Below are 20,019 nucleotides of genomic sequence, written 5' to 3'. Positions count from 1 at the left end.
TCAGATGCAGGACTGAGAATTATTGGCTTGCCTGAGGCCACCTAGTCAGTTCATACCAGAAGCAATCTTTGAACCAGAGACTTCCTGGCTCAAACCTCACACCCTTAACTACTACAGTACATTAGCTCTCGCCACCAGCTATGCAGCATTATAAAAGCTCAGCAAAGGTCACTGAGGCACATGCCTCAAGTCCCTGACAGTTTATGCTCTTAGTGTTAATGTTTGCTTGGTATTGGAAGATATTCTGGGTTAGGATGGTACACATCTGAGCATTTGTCATGGGAAATAAATTCTCAAATCTGAATAGAATTTTTTTTTTAAACAAATTCAAAAAACCAAGACGAAAAGAACATTACATGGTAATTTACACAATAGAAGCAAACTAGCTGTCACAATTGAGTTATTAGAAGGAATAAGCATAGTGAGACCATTTAATAGGTTACAAGAGAATATTCAGGGTGCTGGTATTGACCTTCAAACATTAGCAATAGCAATAGCACTTACATTTATATACCGCTCTATAGCCGGAGCTCTCTAAGCGGTTTACAATGATTTAGCATATTGCCCCCAACATTCTGGGTACTCATTTTACCAACCTCGGAAGGATGGAAGGCTGAGTCAACCTTGAGCCCCTGGTCAGGGTTGAACTTGCAACCTTCTGGTTACAGGGCAGCAGTTTTACCACTGCGCCACCAGGGGCTAATCAGTTTGGGATCAAGGTACCTGAAGTACCACCTCCTACTACAGAAATCTGCTTACCCTGTAAGAAGTCATAGAGAGGCCCTTCTGTGTGTGTCGCCTCTTTTGGAGGCCCAGCTGGTGGCCACTCAAGGGAAGGCCTTGGTGGTGACTCTGCCCAATGGAATTTGCTCCCAAAGTGGATTTGGCTGTTTCCCACCTTGATGATGATTTGGTAGCTGGTAAAGACATTTCTGTTTCAGCTAACATTCCCACTTTTCTCTTCGGTTTCTCCTTTTTCATTTTCTCTGATCTGGCTTGATTTGTAATTTTAGACAATTGATTGTTTATATTTCATTGCTGTTTTTAATTATTTGTTGTGAGTTGCCTTGAATTCCAAGGAAGAAAGGCAGGGTATAAACTTTTAAAATAAATATACATAAATGTCCATGTTAATTCCAGTAAATATTCCAGAAAATCTGAAGAGCTCTAGATTATTTTACGTTTGTTGTCAACAGTGCTTGCAGATATATTTGACAAAGGTTTCTTTTGCAGCCTAGCTGTCCATCCTGACAGGATCACCATAGCAACTGGTCAGGTTGCAGGAACATCTAAGGATGGAAAAGTAAGTCAGCCTAGTGTTTACAAGCAGAATTTTTTCCCCAGTTTTTTTTTTTTAACCAGATATTCATTTTATTTATTTTTATTTTATTTTTACATTTATATCTCGCTTTTCCTCCAAGGAGCCCAGAGTGGTGTACATGATTATGTTTATCTTCACAACAACCCTGTGAGGTAGGTTAGGATGAGAGATAACTGACTAGCCCAGAGTAACCCAGTGAGTTTAATGACTGAATGGGGATTTGAACTCAGGTTTCCCCGATCCTAGGCTACTACACCACACTGGCTCTCATGTTAACACTAATACAATAATAAAGTGCTGTGTTAAAATTAAATGCTCAAGATGGAGTCAGTAATCGTCCAGGGAGGACTCTGTGGGAGAGCGGGTCAAACCTGCTCTCCTCGCAAACCCCCTTTTGGCTCTACACACAGATTGTTAAGCAATGTTATTCCCAAGAATTTCAGGAGGGGTAGTGGTGGTAGATTTCCCATTTACTTATTTCAGACTGGGGATGTGCAAGAATTGCTTTTCATGCACATCTCTAATTCAGACTGCATCTGCTCTTAGGAAATTAGGAACTGCAAATAAGGAACTGGGAACTACACTCAGCCCAAGACTATGTGAGAGAATGATGAATGGCTTAAGGAGCAGAATGGGTTTGGAGAAAAGCATCAGCTAGATAGGGGAGTTACAATAAAGAGGAGGTTCCTCGTCTGTCTGTCTGTACAAAACTGCAGGTGTAATTTCCAGACAAAACATCACCAGATGGTGACAGCAAAATTCAGCATCTCATTTTCCATTGACACCCATGAAGAACACTCGAACAAATATTATGAGTACCTCAGCTCATGAAATAGAAAATGGAAAAGGAACTTAGAGGGTGCATAAAGACTACAAACCTGAGTGGCTTTTAAATAGACAAGCTTAACCTTCGCAGAGCATCTACGCGCTAATACTGGATTGCTTCCCTCACCCCCTGCCACAGCCCCCCCCCAACCTCAGAGATCTCTCCACCCTCACCTGAGCTGCACTCCTGCTCCTCCATCCAGTTGCTTCCATCCCCCTCACCCCTCTTGGTTAATCCTCCATCCCACTTACCCCTCTTGGTCACGGCTGCAGTATTGCAGGCACCTATTGGCCAAGCTGTAGCCCCCTATCCCCAGAGACCACCTCACCTGAACCCTGCTCCTGCTCCTCCCCACAGGAACAGCAGCAGCAGTGGTTGTCCGGGCCCTTCCTCACCGCTGCTACCACCATGGCCGTTCGTTACCCTCAGGCTGCTGACAGGCTTGGGCCTTTCCCTCGCCCTTTCTCTCTTCCCCTCCCTTCTTTTTCTCTCTTTATCTCTCCTTCACTTGCTCTTCCCCTCTGTCTTTCTTCCCCTCCCTTCTTTTCTCTCTCTCTTTCTCTCTCTCTCTTCACCTTCCTAAGTTAACACACCTTGTTCATCTTGTTTCCTCATCTGATTAACACGACAGTCTCCTTCTCCTGAAGGGGCTCTTTCCTCCCTCACAGCCCCTCTCTTCGCAGACCCCTGCCCACTATCCTTTTATATAGAGAGATTCATCTCCTCTACAATCAAGAACATCTTTCAACCAGTAACAGTTTCATTCCAATTGACCTTAACCATCACAGGCTCCTCCTCCCTATCTGCATATGGAATCCCCAATGCCCAGTCACCACAGTGCTACAGGCTACTCCTCTCTATCTGAATATGGAATCCCCACTGCCCAATCACCATGGTGCTTCTGCTCTCACAGGCTGCTCCTCCCTATCTGCATATGGAATCCCCACTGCCCAATCAGGTGCTTCTGCTCTTGAACTCTTGTGAGAGCTGCCACGCATGGGCTTAGCCACGGGTACACCTTAGAGAATTATATATATAGAATAGATAGATAGATATAGATACCTAATTGTTTCTTTGGAAAAGTAAGATCCAGAGCTGACAATCTTGTTTTGTTTTTAAATTGTTCTTTACTTTCTGCAAATGGAAAGATGTGTGTGTGTGTGTGAGAGTGAGAGAGAGAGAGAGAGGTTTATTTTATCTAAGATCATGAGTACAGAATGTTAAAAAACCTTCCAATGGGTTTTCCCTGTGACATTATCCTAAGTAAGGCATTCGTCACTAATATAATATAATATAATATAATAGTTTGTTTGATTTTTATACCGCCCTTCCGAAATGGCTCAGGGCGGTTTACAATTAAAACAGAAACCATTAAAACCAATAACAATTAAAACAGAAATATAAATATAAACACCAATTAACAATTAAAAGATCTTTAAAAACAATTAAACAAACACAACATTTAAAACTCTGAAAACCAGGTTAGAGCATTAAAACAATTAAAACTAATTAAAAACCCTGGAAGGCCAGGCCAAACAGATAGGTTTTAAGGGCTCTCTTGACGGTCAATACAGAATTAAGATTGCAGATTTCTGCTGGGAGTGCCTTCCACAGTCCAGGAGCAGCTACAGAGAAGGCCCGCCTCTGAGTCTCCACCAAACAAACCAGTGGTAACTGGAGACGGACCTCCTCAGATGACCTTAACGTGTGGTGGGGATCATGTAGGAGAAGGAGAAGTAGTATATCTATCATTCATAAAAAGAACAAGAACCATTCTGGCCATACCTTTCTTTTAAGTATTGTACTTTGCACAACCAGAGCTACAATTGGCTATCTTGCTTCTAAACAAATTGCACTACCTAGAAAATTATCTGTATATTCTATGTCAGCCTCCCATGCAGTTTGTTATTCATGTTCAAGTTTTCAAAGATTGCCCTCTGCTGAAACTAAAAATGTATTGCAGTTGTGATAATTTAAAAAAAAAGTTTTATTCTGTCATGTATCAATTGGTAGTAGAAAGGAATGCATTTTGGAAGTGCAATGCTAACTTGGCAAAGAGGCACCTTTTAACGTGGTGATTCTCTTTATTTAGCAGGGGGAGAGTAACTGGCCCTCTCCACCCCCAGCACAGGACCTCCAGTGACTGTTGCTGGTGTCTACCTTATGTTTCTTTTTAGATTGTGAGCCCTTTGGGGACAAGGATCCATCTTATTTATTTGTTATTTCTCTGTGTAAACCGCCTTGAGCCATTTTTGGAAGGGCGGTATAGAAATCAAATAAATAAATAAATAAATAAATAAATAAAATTCATTGAGTATCATTTGGAAGCAGAGTGACAGGTTGGTTTTGGAGGTGAAGCATAAGCTGTCAGAGGGTTGGTTTTAATGTATTTTGCCATTTTGTTTTATTGTTAGGGAGCTTTGTGTGGTCTTTCATTTATAACACAGAGTAAAAAATAGTACTTAGCACTATAGAGCTTTAGAGTGTTAATACTTCACATATAATGTCAGTCTCAGTAATCCTCACAATAATCCTATAGGATAAGCTAGTGTTGTTATCCCTATTTTGCAGAGGCTGAGAGATGATGGCTTGCCTAGGGCCCTCCAGCAAGTTCATGGCAAAGACGAGTTCACTGTTCCTTGAGAGCTGCTTCTCACAATCAGCGCAGTGTCAGTTAAATGAAAACTGGAGTTCCTGGCAGTAGATGCACTTCCATGGAGCATATTGTGATAACTCAGGATTTTTCAGCAATCTCAGGTGGCCCAGCAGCAACCCAGCATTAAGTCAAGGTCCATAATCCAAGGTCCATAATCTTAGATTTGAACTTGGCCTGTCAATGTCAGTTTAGCTTGGCGTCAACCAGAGAGCACCAAAAAACCCTAGCACTCTCACAACACCGCTGGGACCTCCAGCTTTTGTTAATAATAATTAATAATTAAATTATGTGTTAGCTGCCCCATAACAAATGGTTCTCTAGGCGGCTCACAATAACACAAGCGGGGGAAACATGGCTTAACTGATATTGCACTGATTGTGAGAACCAGCCCTGAGGGTCGGTTGCTTGGTTGGTCGGTCTCTCTTCTCTCTCAACAAGCAAACAATATGTTGAATTGGTTATAAAAAGCTGCCTCGGTGTGCCTTTCATGCAATAATTTTGTAATAAGGAATTGTTTATTATAAATCAGTTGATGATATTAACGTATATAATTGGGTCTCATGTTCCACATGTTTGTGTTTTCCATGCCATGAATGAATTCAATATGGCTAAAATGTTTTTGCATTCTGATGATGCTCAGAATTTCCCCACTCTTAACTGCCTTTGTTGCTTTTGTTTGTTCACTTCATACAGCAACTACTGCCCCATGTGCGTGTCTGGGATTCTGTTACTTTGAATACACTGCATGTCATTGGAATGGGGTTCTTTGACCGGGCTGTTACTTGCATTGCATTTTCCAAATCAGTAAGTAATTTTTAATGTATTGTTGAAGTGCAGCATGTGATTCCAAAAGCCAGGTGTACACTTTGAGAAACTAAAATCAAAGGACATAGCTGGCTTAGAAAGCTTGCTTCACTAACCAATCTACTCCTGTGCAACTCCTGTTCACTTCAGTGTGGGTTGTGCAGGAGATGTTTCTAGTGCATTACACCAAACATTCTCTGACCACCTTGAAATAGTTTTGCTCCAATGAACTCTTATTCTTTATTAAGAATGTTTTAAACCAAAGAGCATGGCTTAGTAGTTCCCAAACATTATTCTTACAGCTCCCACAAGTGGAATTTTGTCTTTGCCTGGTACAAAGCTGTCTACTCTATGCCAATAAGTCATCAAGAAGTCTCCTAATCCCCCACTGTTCCCTTAATTTTGTGGCTGGCATTTTTATCATCAGCCAGTCCCTAAATCCACCTGTGGCCTCTTTTTTTCCCCTCCTTCTGGAAAGTAGAGCCTGAAACCTGGACTATATGACATCAACAGGGAGCTTTCCAGATTAAACCCGACAACAGAGTCACTACAGACCTACAAAGTGTGCTTCCATACTTCCTGTGTTGTGACACCAGAGTTCCTGCACTGACTGCAAGGTGCTTTTTAACATTTCCGATGCCTTATTTCAGATTAGGGATGTGCACGAACTGGTCCGGAGGCCAGTGTAGAGGCCTCTGAACCAGTTTGAACGTGGCACAGTTTGGCAGTTCGGCACCGGGGGAGTGGTTCTTTAAGGGCGGGGGGGTGCATTTACCCCTCCGACTTATTTCCCCCCACCGGTGCTCCTTTTTAAAAGCAGTTTTGGGGGCAGCAGCATACCTCCCTGCTGCCCCTGCCCCCGTATTCAGCCGGTAGTGGCTGGAAGTAGCATGCACGCCTCAGGCAGGCGGGCGCGACGTGCACACGCGCACTTGGTACTTCCTGCCGAAAACGGGGGCAGAGGCGGCAGGGAGGTATGCTGCCACCCCAAAAACTGCTTTAAAAAAGGAGCACCAGCGGGGGGGGGAAGCAGTGGGAGGGATAAGTCCACCCTCCCCACCCTTAAAGAACCGCCATCCCCGGCGCTGAACTGCGGACACGCGGTTCCGTGCACATGACTATTTCAGATTTTATCTTTGCATTATAGTGCTACAACGTTTCAAGTCCATTGCAGAAAAATAGCTGTCTTTTTCCTGTTGTAGGAGTGAGATTCTGGGGATCGTTTTCAATATGAACCTGCCAAGTCAAAGCATTTTACCCCTGTTGTAGTGTGTAATCTGGAAAGCGCCCAGAGAGGGACCAGAAGAATCTGCCATACATACCTCCCATGTATCTTGATTATATTTTGGGGTGTATTTTACATTGCAGGCCATTTAGGGAGCCAATTTTGCCTAAAAAGCGGGTTATAAATATACCTAAATAAATGTCATTACAATCAGGATACATAAGGGAATGAATGGCAGAGTCGCCTGGTCCCTTGCAATTGATGACATAACCCATAAGCTCTTCTCTCCAGAAGGAGGGGACTTAAAAAAAAGGAAGAAGAAGAAGCTATAGATGGGCTCAGAGGCTGGCTGACAGTGAAGATGCCAACCCACAGAAGCATTCTTCTGAGGATTTGCAGCCAAACTAAATGTGATGTAGCAGCCATGCCTTCCCTGTCCACATATAAAGCAGGGGTCTGTTTGTCACCTGGAGTGCTTGGGTGAGGGGAGTGAAACTCTGCCGCCTCTGTCTACCTCTCCGTACTTCATTGCTTCAAGCCATTTACTTCCCAGCCTAGTTATCATTTATTGGAGCTGGGCTAGGTGAAAATTGCTTGAAACAGCAGGGAAGAAGGATGGTTTTGTTCCCCTTACCTGCACACCAATTTCATGTACAAATTTGAGCCCGCCCCCCGCTTTATATGTGAATGGGGCAGACATGACTGCTTCATCCTGGCTTGTCTGATTCCAAGTCTGTCAAGCTTTATTGCTCCCTACAGCTATTTCCAGGCAAAAGGTGCCATGACACTTCAGGTTCAAAGCCACAGTTTGGGGATTGGTAATAGCTGTCCTCTCATATATATTTTTTACTTCTAGGTGTGTTCTCATGTGGTTGGGTGTGATGGGATATGGTATGCTTTATTTTAGAATGGAGGGAGTAACCTTTGTTCAGTGGACGATTCCAATGACCATGTGCTTTCAGTGTGGGACTGGCAGAGAGAAGAAAAGCTTGCAGATGTCAAGGTATTTGGTGAAGAGAGATTTTGTGCGCTACCTGCCAACTGCGGGGAATTTTGCAGACAACTGCTGAGAGAAAGGAAGATAGTTGAAAATGGCTCCTCCCCCTTGCATGACAGAAAATACAGCTGTGTCGGTGCAGTGTTTGTCTTGAGCAGGCCTGCTCAATTTAGGCCCCCCAGCTGTTTTTGGGCTACAGCTCCCATAATCCCCAACCACAGTAGCCAATAGCCAGGGATTATGGGAATTGTAGGCCAACATCTGCAGGAGGGCCAGAGTTGAGCAGGCCTGGTCTTGAGCCACCCTTTATTCTTAGAGCCAAACTCCAGCTTCCGTAAAGACTCTTTATGGCCTTGATATTTGTTTCCTAAACTGTGTGTGTGTGTGTGTGTGTGTGTGTGTGTGTGTGTGTGTGTGTGATGGTGGAAGCAATCTGAACCCAGGAATGCAGCCTGGAAGGAAGAGGGGATTTAAGCCTTTGTCCCCAGATTGCTTCCCATCCTGGGCAGATACACTTTTTGCCCCAGAAGAGAAGTGCTCTGATACTGGAAAAGGGGCTCCCCACTTGCATAATTCCAGCAGATTGTTATATATGTCTGGAACATCAGTGTAAGAACATGCTGTTTTAAAAATAGGACGTATATATACACACACTCATGGTGAGGGGTCATACTTCAAGGGATGTGATAGATCTTCCTGTTCTGGATGGGGTTGCACTCCCCCCCGAAGGAACAGGTACATAGCCTGGGAATGCTTCTGGACCCAGGCCTCACTCTGGTTTCTCAGGTTAAGTCTATGGCCAGGAGCGCTTTCTATCAACTTCGGTTGATACGACAGCTACATCCATCCCTTGAAGATATTGATCTCAGAACGATGGTGCACTCTCTGGTAACTTCTAGGCTTGACTACTGCAATGCGCTCTACGTGGGGCTGCCTTTGAATGTGGTTTGGAAACTTCAGTTGGTTCAAAATACATCGGCTAGACTGGTCTCCGGAGTATCTCGGAGAGACCATATTAACCTTGTTTTAAAGCAGTTGCATTGGCTACCAATAGATTTCCGGGCAAAATACGAAGTACTGGTAATTATTTTTAAAGCCCCGAATGGCTTAGAACCAGGTTACCTGGTAGAGTGCCTCCTACATGATCCCCACCGCACATTAAGATCATCGAGAGAGGTCTGTCTCCATATACAGTCAACTCATCTGTTGGTGGTTCGGAGGCGGGCTTCTCTGTAGTCGCTCCTAGGCTGTGGAATGTGCTCCCTATAGACATTCGTGGTTTAACATCTTTACCAACTTTCAAAAGAGCCCTTGAGACTTTTTTTTTTAGCCAGGCTTTTAGTAATTTCTGAGTTTTAAATTTTTAATTGTTTGGATTTTTTGATTGCTGTAATTTTGAATGTGTTAGATTTTTTATTGTTGTTTTAATAGCTGTTCTTGTTTGTCTTTGTTTTTGTGAACCGCCTGGAGCCTCTGGAGTCAGGCGGTATATAAAATAAATAAATAGGGTGGGAGGAGGGGAGAGTGATTGTGTGAAAGAGAGGAGCTGGGTAGGATATGTGCACGCTACCCACATTCTGTTCCAAGCATTTTACTGGGGGTGGACGAAAAGCCGTACTACTTAGCTCTTGTCTCCTACACAATCACTATCTGCTCCTCCTACCTTACTTTTTAAATTCTCACAACAAGAATTTAGTGTGCATGGCTAAGCGTGCATGGCTCTCCTGCACTGGCTGGTAGCTCTTCCAACCCTGTTTTGGATCATGTGAATTAGGGATGTGCACAAACCACTTGAGGTGATGCAATGAGAAGGATCTTTAAAAAGGAGGAGAGCAGGTCCTTACCTGCTCTTTGCCACCCGATGCAGCTTCTTGCTGCAACAGCACTCGTCTCAAGAACCCATGTGCCATGCCATCGGGTTCTTGAGATAGGCGCCATTGCAGTAGGCAGCTGCATGGGAGAGCAGGTAAGGACCTACTCACCTTCTTTTTAAAGATCCCACTCCCCACTCCACCCCACCCCTGGCACTTCGGAACCTGTGCACAGGCGGACGTTGGTTCATGCACATCCCTAGTGTGAATGAACCTACTGTATTTTTCTTCATGAGTACAGCTTGTTAGGAGATACTGGAAAGCTATTGTATACACTAAAAATAAAGCATATAGCTTCTTTCTAAGCCTTTTGCATCAAGTAGTTGGCATAGATGTTTTCATTTAAACAAAAAATGCATAATGTGCTTAATATATTTCTAAAGTGCATTATTCTTGGAATTCTAAGTTGTCCATGAGCATTTCGCTAAGTATCTGATGATGTTTGCCAATTTCAACATATTTTTTTCCCTTCCAGTGCTCTAATGAAGCAGTATTTGCTGCAGATTTTCACCCTACAGACACGAATATAATAGTTACATGTGGAAAATCACATCTCTATTTTTGGACACTCGAAGGAAGTTCTCTTATTAAAAAACAAGGATTGTTTGAGGTAAAAAAAATTTGCTATGTTCTTGGTGGTTTTATTCTGGCAAGAATATATGCATACTAGAAGACTGCAGCCAAGGAGTTGGCTAGTTTAAATTAATATATGCAGTTCAGTCCATCCTGTTGCTATATGGATCTTGTTTCCCACTTTGGTTTGCTGTTGCAAAATTGTAGTTAACAGTAGAAACCACACGGTCTAGTCTAGAACTAGGAACCATTTCCTTTTAGCAACCTGTTTCCTGTCCATCCTTTGTAGCACTTCTGCCTGCCTGCCTGCCCCCCCCCAAACAGCATGCAGTCCTTCCTGATCTTAAGTGCTGTGAAGTTTCTTCAAACCCCTTTCTAATTAGCCCCTTCTTGCCACAGTTCTCTCTCCTTTCTGCTGTTTCCTCAAGCCACCTACTCTCCCTTTGGATGCCTCTTCCTTTGTACATTTTCGTACTCGGCAACCTTACCTCTAGGTTCTGTGTTGTGAAGCTTCCCTACTTCTTGGAACTGAGCCTGATTTTCATTCTGCCCCATGTGAGGTTTTTAATCCTAGCCAAACTGACAACTCCCTTTCCTTACAGAAGCTGAGAAAGTTGCCAATAATTTCCCGAGCAACTGAACATTTATTTTTTATAATTTATTTTAAAAAATTTTCTTATATACCGGCTCCTCCAGAGACTCTAGGCAGTGAACATTCTATGATACTGCACCGGTTCTTCAGCCAATTGGTACCAGAGGCTTCATTGCCTGCATTGCACTGCACAAAATGTCAGCCAATCTTAGTATTGTAGTTCATATACTGCATCTAAACATCTAAAATGAATAAATAAAAATATGCACCAAAGATGTATTTACTCTGCAGTGTTTATAAACACACTAAATCTTCTACTGTGCAGAAACAAGAGAAGCCAAAGTTTGTCCTGTGTGTGACATTTTCTGAAAATGGTGATACTATCACAGGAGACTCAAGTGGAAATATCTTAGTTTGGGGAAAAGGTAAGAAGAGAATGAGCTTATCAAACTGCAAACTACTACTATTGCATTGCAATAGATGAAGAGGTCATTCACACAATCAAAAACTGTCTTCTACCCACGTTTGGGAGTCATGTGTGCTCCCAATTTTCAGTTGTGTAGAAACAAGCTAGGAGGAAAACCTGGGTAGAAGTGATTGTATGGAAGCAATGTAGGAGGAAAAGCTATCCAGGTTTCCCTCCTGCCTTGCTTCCACACAATCACTTCTAACCAGGTTTTTCTCCTAGCTTGCTTCCACACAACTGAAATTTGGGAACACACACGACTCCCGAATCCAGGTAGAAGACCGTTTTTGATTGTGTGAATGACGTTGAATTCTACCGTGTTGTCGAAATATAAAATGTGTAAACAATAGTATTTACATTTTAGTGTGGTGTGCCCTAGAGATTTCTTTAAATCTTCATCTCAGATTTTTGTATATTTTTCTGTACCAGGCTGAAATTGAATGTATTCAACATCAAGAAAGGGAAGAGCTTTATTTTATTTTATTTTATACATACATACATTAGATTTGCTGCACAATGGCATCATGAAGTCAATTCAGACTGAGATCAATATTTCCTGTCCTCACAATTATACATATTTTTCCTCTGCAGTACTACTGTGCATATTTTGCCTTTGCAAAAAGTTCTGTTTTTTTCAGTGATTTCTTGAGAGTGGGGAAGATAAACAAGCAAGTGTGTTTATCCATTCAGAGTGAGGACAGGAAATATTGATCTCAGCCTGAATTGACTTCATGATACCATTGTGCAGCAAATCTGATTGGCTACATGGATTTTTTGCAATTGGCCATTCAGAATGAGGGCAAGAAGTGTTCTCTTGACTTTCATTTGCTTTTGTTATGTGGCTACCTAGCCAAATCTGATTAGATATGTGGCATCATGATGTTATCATATATGGCTACATAATCTCTGATTAGCTGGGGTTATAAGGAACATGATGATGACTGGATAGAAAATGGCACCAGTGACACTGAAGCAGCTGACAGCTGGGGTAACAAATAGGCAGAGAAAGGAAAGATTTGGGAGAGGGCTTTAAAGAACATTTCAGATACCTGAAAACTCACTTTCTATCAGAATGTCCTCACTTGCAAACATTTAGATTAGTGCTGAACTGAAATAGCATTCACCCAGTACGTTCCAGTTTAAATTGCTATGCTTTGACAAATCAAACAGCTGTTCAAGTTCTCTGGAATCATTTGACAAATAGGAGAGAAAAACTTAAGAAATGGATACTAATGATGTAGACAAAGGTTGGTTTCAGTGATCCAGAATACCAGATTTGCAATAGTAAAGAGAAAAATTACTGATTGGTCAAATAAAGTTAAATTGCTTCATCAATAACTTCTGTTCTCTCTGTAACTAGGTACCAACAGAATAAGCTCTGCAGTTCAAGGAGCCCACGAGGGTGGAATTTTTGCACTTTGTATGTTGAGAGATGGTACACTTGTGTCAGGAGGTGGAAAAGACAGAAAGCTAATATCTTGGAATGGGAATTACCAAAAACTTCACAAAACTGAGGTGATGTCACCAGCTTTTTAAAACGGATTTCTTAGCTGCTCTGTTGTGGAAGAGATGGATTTGTTTTGTAACTTGAGCCTTATAAGGGCTTCTGCTCCCCACATTACAGGCACTTCCCAAGTTACAAATATCTGACTTACAAACATCCGTACATACAAATAAAGCACCATAACATATCACATTAAAGAAGTCCCCAACTTACAAATGCCAACCCATGCATACAAACAAGTCATTGCTCCTGGGAACTATATGCATTCCAAGTTACGAACTTGGAATCTCACTTCAAAATGAACAAATACATGAATGGATTGTAGCCAGACCAGTGCAAGGAGAAGGAAACTCACACAAGGGCCCTGTCCCCTACTCTCCATAGCAGACCTCTGCACCCCACGAGAAACTGATCCTGATTATCAGGAGATGTATGAAAATAGGATGGGATGGAGTGTGGAAGTCTGTACGAGGAAAGTAGAATTTGCAGAGATTGTTGGAGGTAAATAGAAAGTAATATTTGAAGTTTGAGCCTGGGGCACCCAAACCTGTAAGGATTTATGGGCAGGTTACTTTAATATCTATAGTAGTGTATTTCCAGGAGCTTAGTCACTCCCTTTACAGCAAAAGTTAAAAAGGTCTTGGGGGCAGCTGCTTGTAAATAAGCATGGAAATTCATTTGAAGTTCAACTAATCTACTTTATGTAGAAGTACATGATGATAGGAAAGACTTATACCTACCTGCTGGCTACATGGTGGTCAGAGAGAGAGCTAGAAGCATTCTTGGAAGAGGAAGAAGGAAATCACACCCAGGAAGTTCCTCAGTCAGTTCCTCTATCAATTGAGGGGGCCATAGAACCAGAGGAAAGAGAAGGAGACATTATCTGACCATCTCTACTCCCAGTGCCCCTAGTGGTAATTAGGGTTATCAGTGCAAAAGGTTGGTGCAGTCTGGAGCTGGATCTCCAGTCTGGAACTGGATCAGGTAGAGATACCATCCATGAAGAAAGTGTGTCTGCCTGATTTTGGCAATTTCCCCTCCTGCAACCCTCGCCCCGCTCCATCCCACCCTGTTCCCAAGGGTCCCCTGTCCCCCAGAAGCAGTTTTTCAGAGGGCTGTTTTGGGAGAAGGGCACGAAAAAGTTCTCTTGTGTGAGCTTCCTTCTGCTCATGCAAAGTCTGGATACAACCCGTCACGTTTTTGGTGACTAATACCCACGTCCAAAGTTTACTAAAAGCAAAACATCAGATGAGTCATGAATGCATCTGTTTTGGAGAGGACTAATTAAAAACTTTGGACCTCATCATAAAAGGTTTGCTTGGCATACACCTTCTCCTTCAAACACATGTTGCTTCTGAAATTGTGAACCACCCTGAGCTAGTTTGGATAGGCTGTATATAAATGAAATAAATAAATTTCTCCTTCCTTAGCAGACAAACACTATCTGAAATGCTAGCAAACAAAGATAAAACTGCCACCCTAAAAAAGATTCTTTAAAAAGGAGGCAAATATGAATATGTCCACAAAAAGAGAGAAATTTAAAATCTTATGTCAAAGCTCATTTCTTAGCAAAGGGAAAGGCTTGAACAGAATGGAAAGGCCCCAATATTTATATTATAGTTTATTCTTTATATTAAGTTGTATAGGTCACTTTTCTATCTCAAAGGGTCTGGAAACTTGTGGAGGAATGGCTGTCTATCTCACCACTACTTTTACCACTGCCACCGAGTAGATATTTTGTATGGCTGGGTCTACTACAACAAATGACCGGGTAGCATGTGCAGAGGCCTCCAAAATGGCCACTGCCACCAGGAAAAGGGACAAAATGGCCCGAAAACAGGCCGAAACAGCCCTTGCAGGACCAGTGGAGGCCAGCAGGGGGGGGGAGAGAGAGAGAGACTCACAGCCCCCACATCCACACCAGCACCCCCCTCCCGAGGCCACTGGATCCACGGCACTGCGGCAATGAGTAAAAATAATCAGATTTTTTTTTTAAAAAAGTTTAGAACCCTCAAACCAGCCTCTAGACCCATTTGATGGCAAACCAGCCCAACAAGCTGGTTTGCAAATCCCTATTTTGCAGACTGAATTCTTGCAGACTGACTTAACTCTCTCAAACTCTCTCAATCTCTGCCTCAAACATTTTATCCAAAATCCAATTAGAACAACTCAAAATTCCCTCCATTTTTAAAAAATCTCTTTTCCCTCCAAAACCAAACTGTCAACTGACATTCTAAATGTGAAACTAAAAAAAAGAAAAACAGGCATGACCCTTTGACCCTGTCAGCAACACAGAGTTCAGCCGGCATCCTAAAACATACTATTTACAATAATGGTTTGTGCCTCATTCCTTCACAAAGCTGTTTACACAAGTAAAAATATTAATATAATCCATGATATTAAAAAATAAAATGTAAACAACAACACAGAACGTAAGCAAAAGCAAACAACATAGAGTTAGCTGGTCTACTGGCTAGAAGTGGAGCAAAGATAAACCATGGTTGCAGCTGTCTGTGTAACTTCCAGATGTTTGGTCTGGGGAATAGTTTTCAGCCCCTGGTTCCTCAAAGTCTCAGGGTGTTGCTATTATTATTTCTAAAAAATTGGGTTTGGTTTTGCAGCCCAGAGGGCAGGTTCATTAAATGTAAATCTAGAGATATACTACTCAGCTTGGGCTCCATCTACTGTCCCAGTTCAGTACAGCTTCTCTTTTTGGATTCAGTGTTTGATTTGCTTGATCAGGAGCAGTGGGGAGGTGGAATTTGAATCTTTTATCTAATACCAACCAGTGAAAAGGGCAACTGCTTAAACATCAGTCAAACAACATCACTAAAGAACATTGTATTTGAAAAAATATAAATTAATAGATTCCTAGTGTTGCAATTCTGATGTCGAATATCATTAATATTATTCTTGCAGACATAAACATTTCTCCAGGACCAACACCACAGATTCCAGGCAGTGCTCTCACATAACATCTAGTTTGGTTCTCGGTGAAGACAGAAATTGCCACTTGATATCAACATACATTTTTTCTCAATAAGGCTTATCTTTTTATCAACACTGAGAAAAGCTTATAATTGAGCAACAGTTACGTACTGATTTGATTAAATAAATCCACTTGTTAATGTTCTAAATAGATTCCGGAGCAGTTTGGGCCAATAAGAACAATAGCGGAGGGAAAAGGCGACATCGTGTTGATAGGCACTACTCGAAACTTTGTTCTACAAGGCTCGCTATCAGGAGATTTTTCTCCAATTACCCAGGTAACTACTACTTGGAGCATATTTTATCCTGAAGACTAGAGTTCCTTTAAAAGTAACTGCGACATAATTTGTTAATTTTAATGAAAATTTTGTATTGTAAGAGTTTTCTTGAGCAATAGTTTTCTCTGCTGATGAACTGAATGTTTGCTGAATGGGTAATAATAATAATAAACATAAATTATTTTTTATTATCTACTTATTTTGAAGAGTGTGTTTGTAGATTTGTTTGGATCTGTAGTTTGGTACCTACAAATACCAATACTTGATGGGAGTTATCTTTTTCAGCATTCATATTTGTTCTTAATTTGTATAAGTTAAACATATGCAAAATGACTTTGCCTGGTCAATGATGGGCCGTGTGTGTGTGTGTGTGTGTGTGTGTGTGAGAGAGAGAGAGAGAGAGAGAGAGAGAGAGAGAGAGAGTGTAGATATAGATATAGATAGCATCAGTGTACATAAGCAAAATAAAACACCAAACTCTTATAATCTACTGGCTAAATTGGTCACAGTGGGGCAGCCATACCCATTTTTGTTGTTGACATATAAAGCATGGGCAGAGCTATAACAGGACAGATGGGTTCAAAGAACTTTGGACCTTGTGCATCCAGGAGCTGCTGAGGCCCAGCTCCCCCTTCCCCCTGGCTGGGGCTGCTGCTGCTGGCCACTTGCCGCTGCTGGTCACCTGCAGCCGCTGATCACCTACCTGGCTCCCAGCCTCATCCTTCCATCAGCACGTGCTCCCCATGATCCAATGGAAGAGAAAGAGGGTGGGCCTGGGAGCTGGGCTATCTGGGATCTGAGTGCAAGGAGGCTGAGGTGGCCAGCTGGAGGAGGACACAAGTGAGGGGGTGTGCATGTGAGTGTGCATGCTGCCACGGAGGGGGCACCATGAGTGGGGAGGCTGCCTGTGTTCTCTATATAAACACGGGCTGACTTTCCTGTCAGTCCCCCCCCACGGAAGCAAAGGTGGGGGTTGTATTCTTTACATTAAAGGGAGTACACAGTTGGTAGAAACAAAACTTCTGTCACCTTACTTCAATGTGCTCCATTTGTTTTAAGCATCTTCCCCTGTATTTCATTGCTTAAGCAACTCCAGATACTGAAACCAAATCAGGCTGAGAGAAAATTGGGGAAGTTGAGGGAGGATTTGAAGAGGGGGATAGGCAGGATTGTTGTTCTTACCATTGCATTTTGACATGGATGTTACATAAACTCATGGTGTACTATTCTATATCAATTTAGGGTCATACTGATGAGCTTTGGGGACTATCAGCACATTCCTCCAAATCTCAATTCTTCACTTGTGGACAAGACAAACACATCACACTCTGGGATGCTATCAGTCATCGTCCAATCTGGAACAAAATTATAGAGGTGCGTGTTTTCTTTTTTTGAATTTTTTTTACACATTTTATGACTCTTGAATGGCTAATGACTGTGAAAAATTGTTAAGTCATTAATCTAGACTTGTAGAAAGGCTTAAGATGTTCCAATATGAACATATGTCTTTTTGTTATTTAACAATAAATTAAAATAAGAAAATAGGAAGCATAGTTCATGTTGTAGATTAGCAGGCCTATGTTTTCTTAGGCTTGATTTCTAATTAAATGTCAGTTTCCTATTTAACAAAGTTGCTCTACAGGGTAATCGTTTGTACAGTTTGCATCTATATGAGGAACATTTTATGGGCAATGAAAGCAGCTTGTTCAGAGTAGGGATGGGCCCGGACCAGTCCGGACCTGGGTGGTCCGGATTGGGGGTGGGGGGTCGCTTTAAGAGCGGCGGGAGGGTTTATTTACCCCTCCCGCTGCTTTCCTGCTTGGCGCCGTAAGTAGTAGTGTAATTGGGGCGGCAGGATACCTCCCTGCCGCCCCTTCCCTGCTGCGGCTCGGAAAATCTCCCAGTAATGCTTTGCGTGCGCATGCGCACGAACCTTTCACATAGCACACATGCAGCCTTAGTAGGGAATAATTATTCTTTTCTACCAATAACTTACTTTCATAAACTTTCTTCATATAGGTTAAGGCTAACTGTTTTGTGTAGTCTGAGCATCATGCTTTCATTTCTCAAGGTGTATCTATACTATAGAACTATATTGGTTTTATGGCAGACTAACGGCCATGACTTCTTCCGAAGAATACCAGGGACAATAGTCTGTTAGAGACCCCTGAGCCTCACAATTCACCAGTTAATGTCTGTAGTGTAGAAGCACCCTTGGAGAGATTGCTTGGAAATACAAAGGCTGGATAGAGATTGTTCAAGTCTTGTAGCAGTCATGGAACTTGTGTAATCTACTTGGCCCTCTTTGTAGAGCATAAGTTAACTGCAATACGAGCAGATATCATGTTACACACAGCGAGACTGATGACATGAGGAGTATTTATTTCAAGAATGGTATGCTTCAACTTCAGACTCTTAACATTTGAAATCCCATCCAGACCAACACTGTGCAGGAATTTGTCCAAGCTGAATATACCTGCTGAGTCTTGGTCACTTCTGAAGTTACTGTTCCATCCAGAGATTATATGTTTCAGTTTAATAAATTTTGTTTATGCTACTAAGAGTAACCTTTCAGATTCTATGAAGAATCAAATGTGCTGCAGAATCTTTACAGTTGAGTGCCTGAATGATAATGACAAATTGGTTTATATTGAGAAAATGAAAATATGGTTTATCTTGTTAACTAATTATGGACATGATTAAATGTGTGATTCACATAGTATATTGGTTAACTATGCTCTTACTAGTTTTCTGGTTTTATTCCTGATTGATGAACAAATAGAGTGAGAATGCTCTGATATATGAAGTATTGGGTTGCTTGGGAAAGCAACCTAAAGTGGGTAGTAACTCCATCCAAGACTAAATATGAGGGGCTGGCGGGCAAGTCCTTCTGATGGAGACACAGCCTGTGGACGGTGTAGCACACCAGGACCAGGTCTTCTCAGGGCTGGGTTATTTGTGCATGAGATATATGAAGTGAGCTTGTTATGGATCCAGCCCTTGGATATGGTCACATCAAAATGCCATCAAACTTGTTAACTTGAGATGAAACTGCTTTATGTCTCACATGAGATACTACGTCAGTTGCAAGCAAGCACTTAGGGCAAAACCTTATGGATTTGAAGACTCGGGGGAAACACAATATAAATATCTATCTATCTATTTATATAATTCTCTAAGGCGTACCCATGGTTAATCCTGTGTGTTGGCAGCTCTCGCAAGACTTCTCAAGCAGAAGCACCATGGTGATTGGGCAGTGGAGATTCCATATTCAGATAGGGAGGAGGAGCCTGTGGCACTGCAGTGATTGGGCAGTGGGAATTCCATATGCAGATACGGAGGAGGACCCTGTGATGCTTAAGGGCAGTTGGAATGTAACTGCTACTGGTCAGAAGATGTTATTGATTGTAGATGAGAGGAATCTAACCCCTGCTAACTGGGCAAAGAGGCAAAGAGAATGTGGTGATTCTCTTTATTTAGCAGGGGGAAAGTAGCTGGCCTTATCAACCCACAGCACAGTACCTCCAGTGAATGTTGCTGGTATCTATCTTATGTTTCTTTTTACATTGTGAGCCATCTGGGGACACGGCTCCATCTTATTTGTTTGTTATTTCTCTGTGTAAACCGCCCTGAGCCATTTTTTGAAGGGTGGTATAGAAATTGAATAGAAATAATAATAATAAATGACTAGAGAGAGAGAGAGAGAGAGAGAGAGAGAGAGAGAGAGAGAGAGAGAGAGAGAGAGCAGGGTCTGCGAAGAGAGGGGTCGTGAGAGAGGAAAGAGCCCCTTCAGGAGAAGGATGCTGCCGTTGTGTGAATAAGATGAGGAAACAAGATCTGTTAACTCAGGAAGTGGGAGAGAAAGAGAGAAAGAAGAGGAAGAAAGACAAGGAGGAAGAGCGAGTAGAGAAGAGAGAA

General features: G+C 42.2%; 1 protein-coding gene and 1 long non-coding RNA gene across 11 annotated transcripts in view; one reads left to right on the top strand and one right to left on the bottom strand.

Moving 5' to 3' along the window:
• The window catches only part of EML1 (EMAP like 1), a 212,178-nt gene that overhangs the window by 175,402 nt on the left and 16,757 nt on the right, over nt 1-20,019 (top strand). For all 10 annotated transcript variants that reach the window (XM_053252779.1, XM_053252774.1, XM_053252755.1 and 7 more), the window contains 8 exons: nt 1,234-1,303; nt 5,497-5,607; nt 7,740-7,835; nt 10,176-10,310; nt 11,191-11,290; nt 12,692-12,846; nt 15,976-16,101; nt 17,344-17,475. In XM_053252779.1, the coding sequence (XP_053108754.1) occupies nt 1,234-1,303; nt 5,497-5,607; nt 7,740-7,835; nt 10,176-10,310; nt 11,191-11,290; nt 12,692-12,846; nt 15,976-16,101; nt 17,344-17,475 (925 nt within the window). The remainder of the gene's footprint in view (nt 1-1,233; nt 1,304-5,496; nt 5,608-7,739; nt 7,836-10,175; nt 10,311-11,190; nt 11,291-12,691; nt 12,847-15,975; nt 16,102-17,343; nt 17,476-20,019) is intronic.
• On the bottom strand, nt 301-14,522 carry LOC128326286 (uncharacterized). The gene is made up of 3 exons (XR_008307931.1): nt 13,576-14,522; nt 3,210-3,281; nt 301-1,289 (listed from the first exon to the last, which is right to left on the bottom strand). It is a non-coding gene; the product is annotated as an uncharacterized LOC128326286 (long non-coding RNA).

This window comes from Hemicordylus capensis, chromosome 1, assembly GCF_027244095.1.
Source record: "Hemicordylus capensis ecotype Gifberg chromosome 1, rHemCap1.1.pri, whole genome shotgun sequence".
NCBI lineage: Eukaryota > Metazoa > Chordata > Lepidosauria > Squamata > Cordylidae > Hemicordylus > Hemicordylus capensis.
The sequence above is the reverse complement of the archived record's forward strand: the minus strand, read 5'-3'. Positions and strand labels throughout refer to the sequence as shown.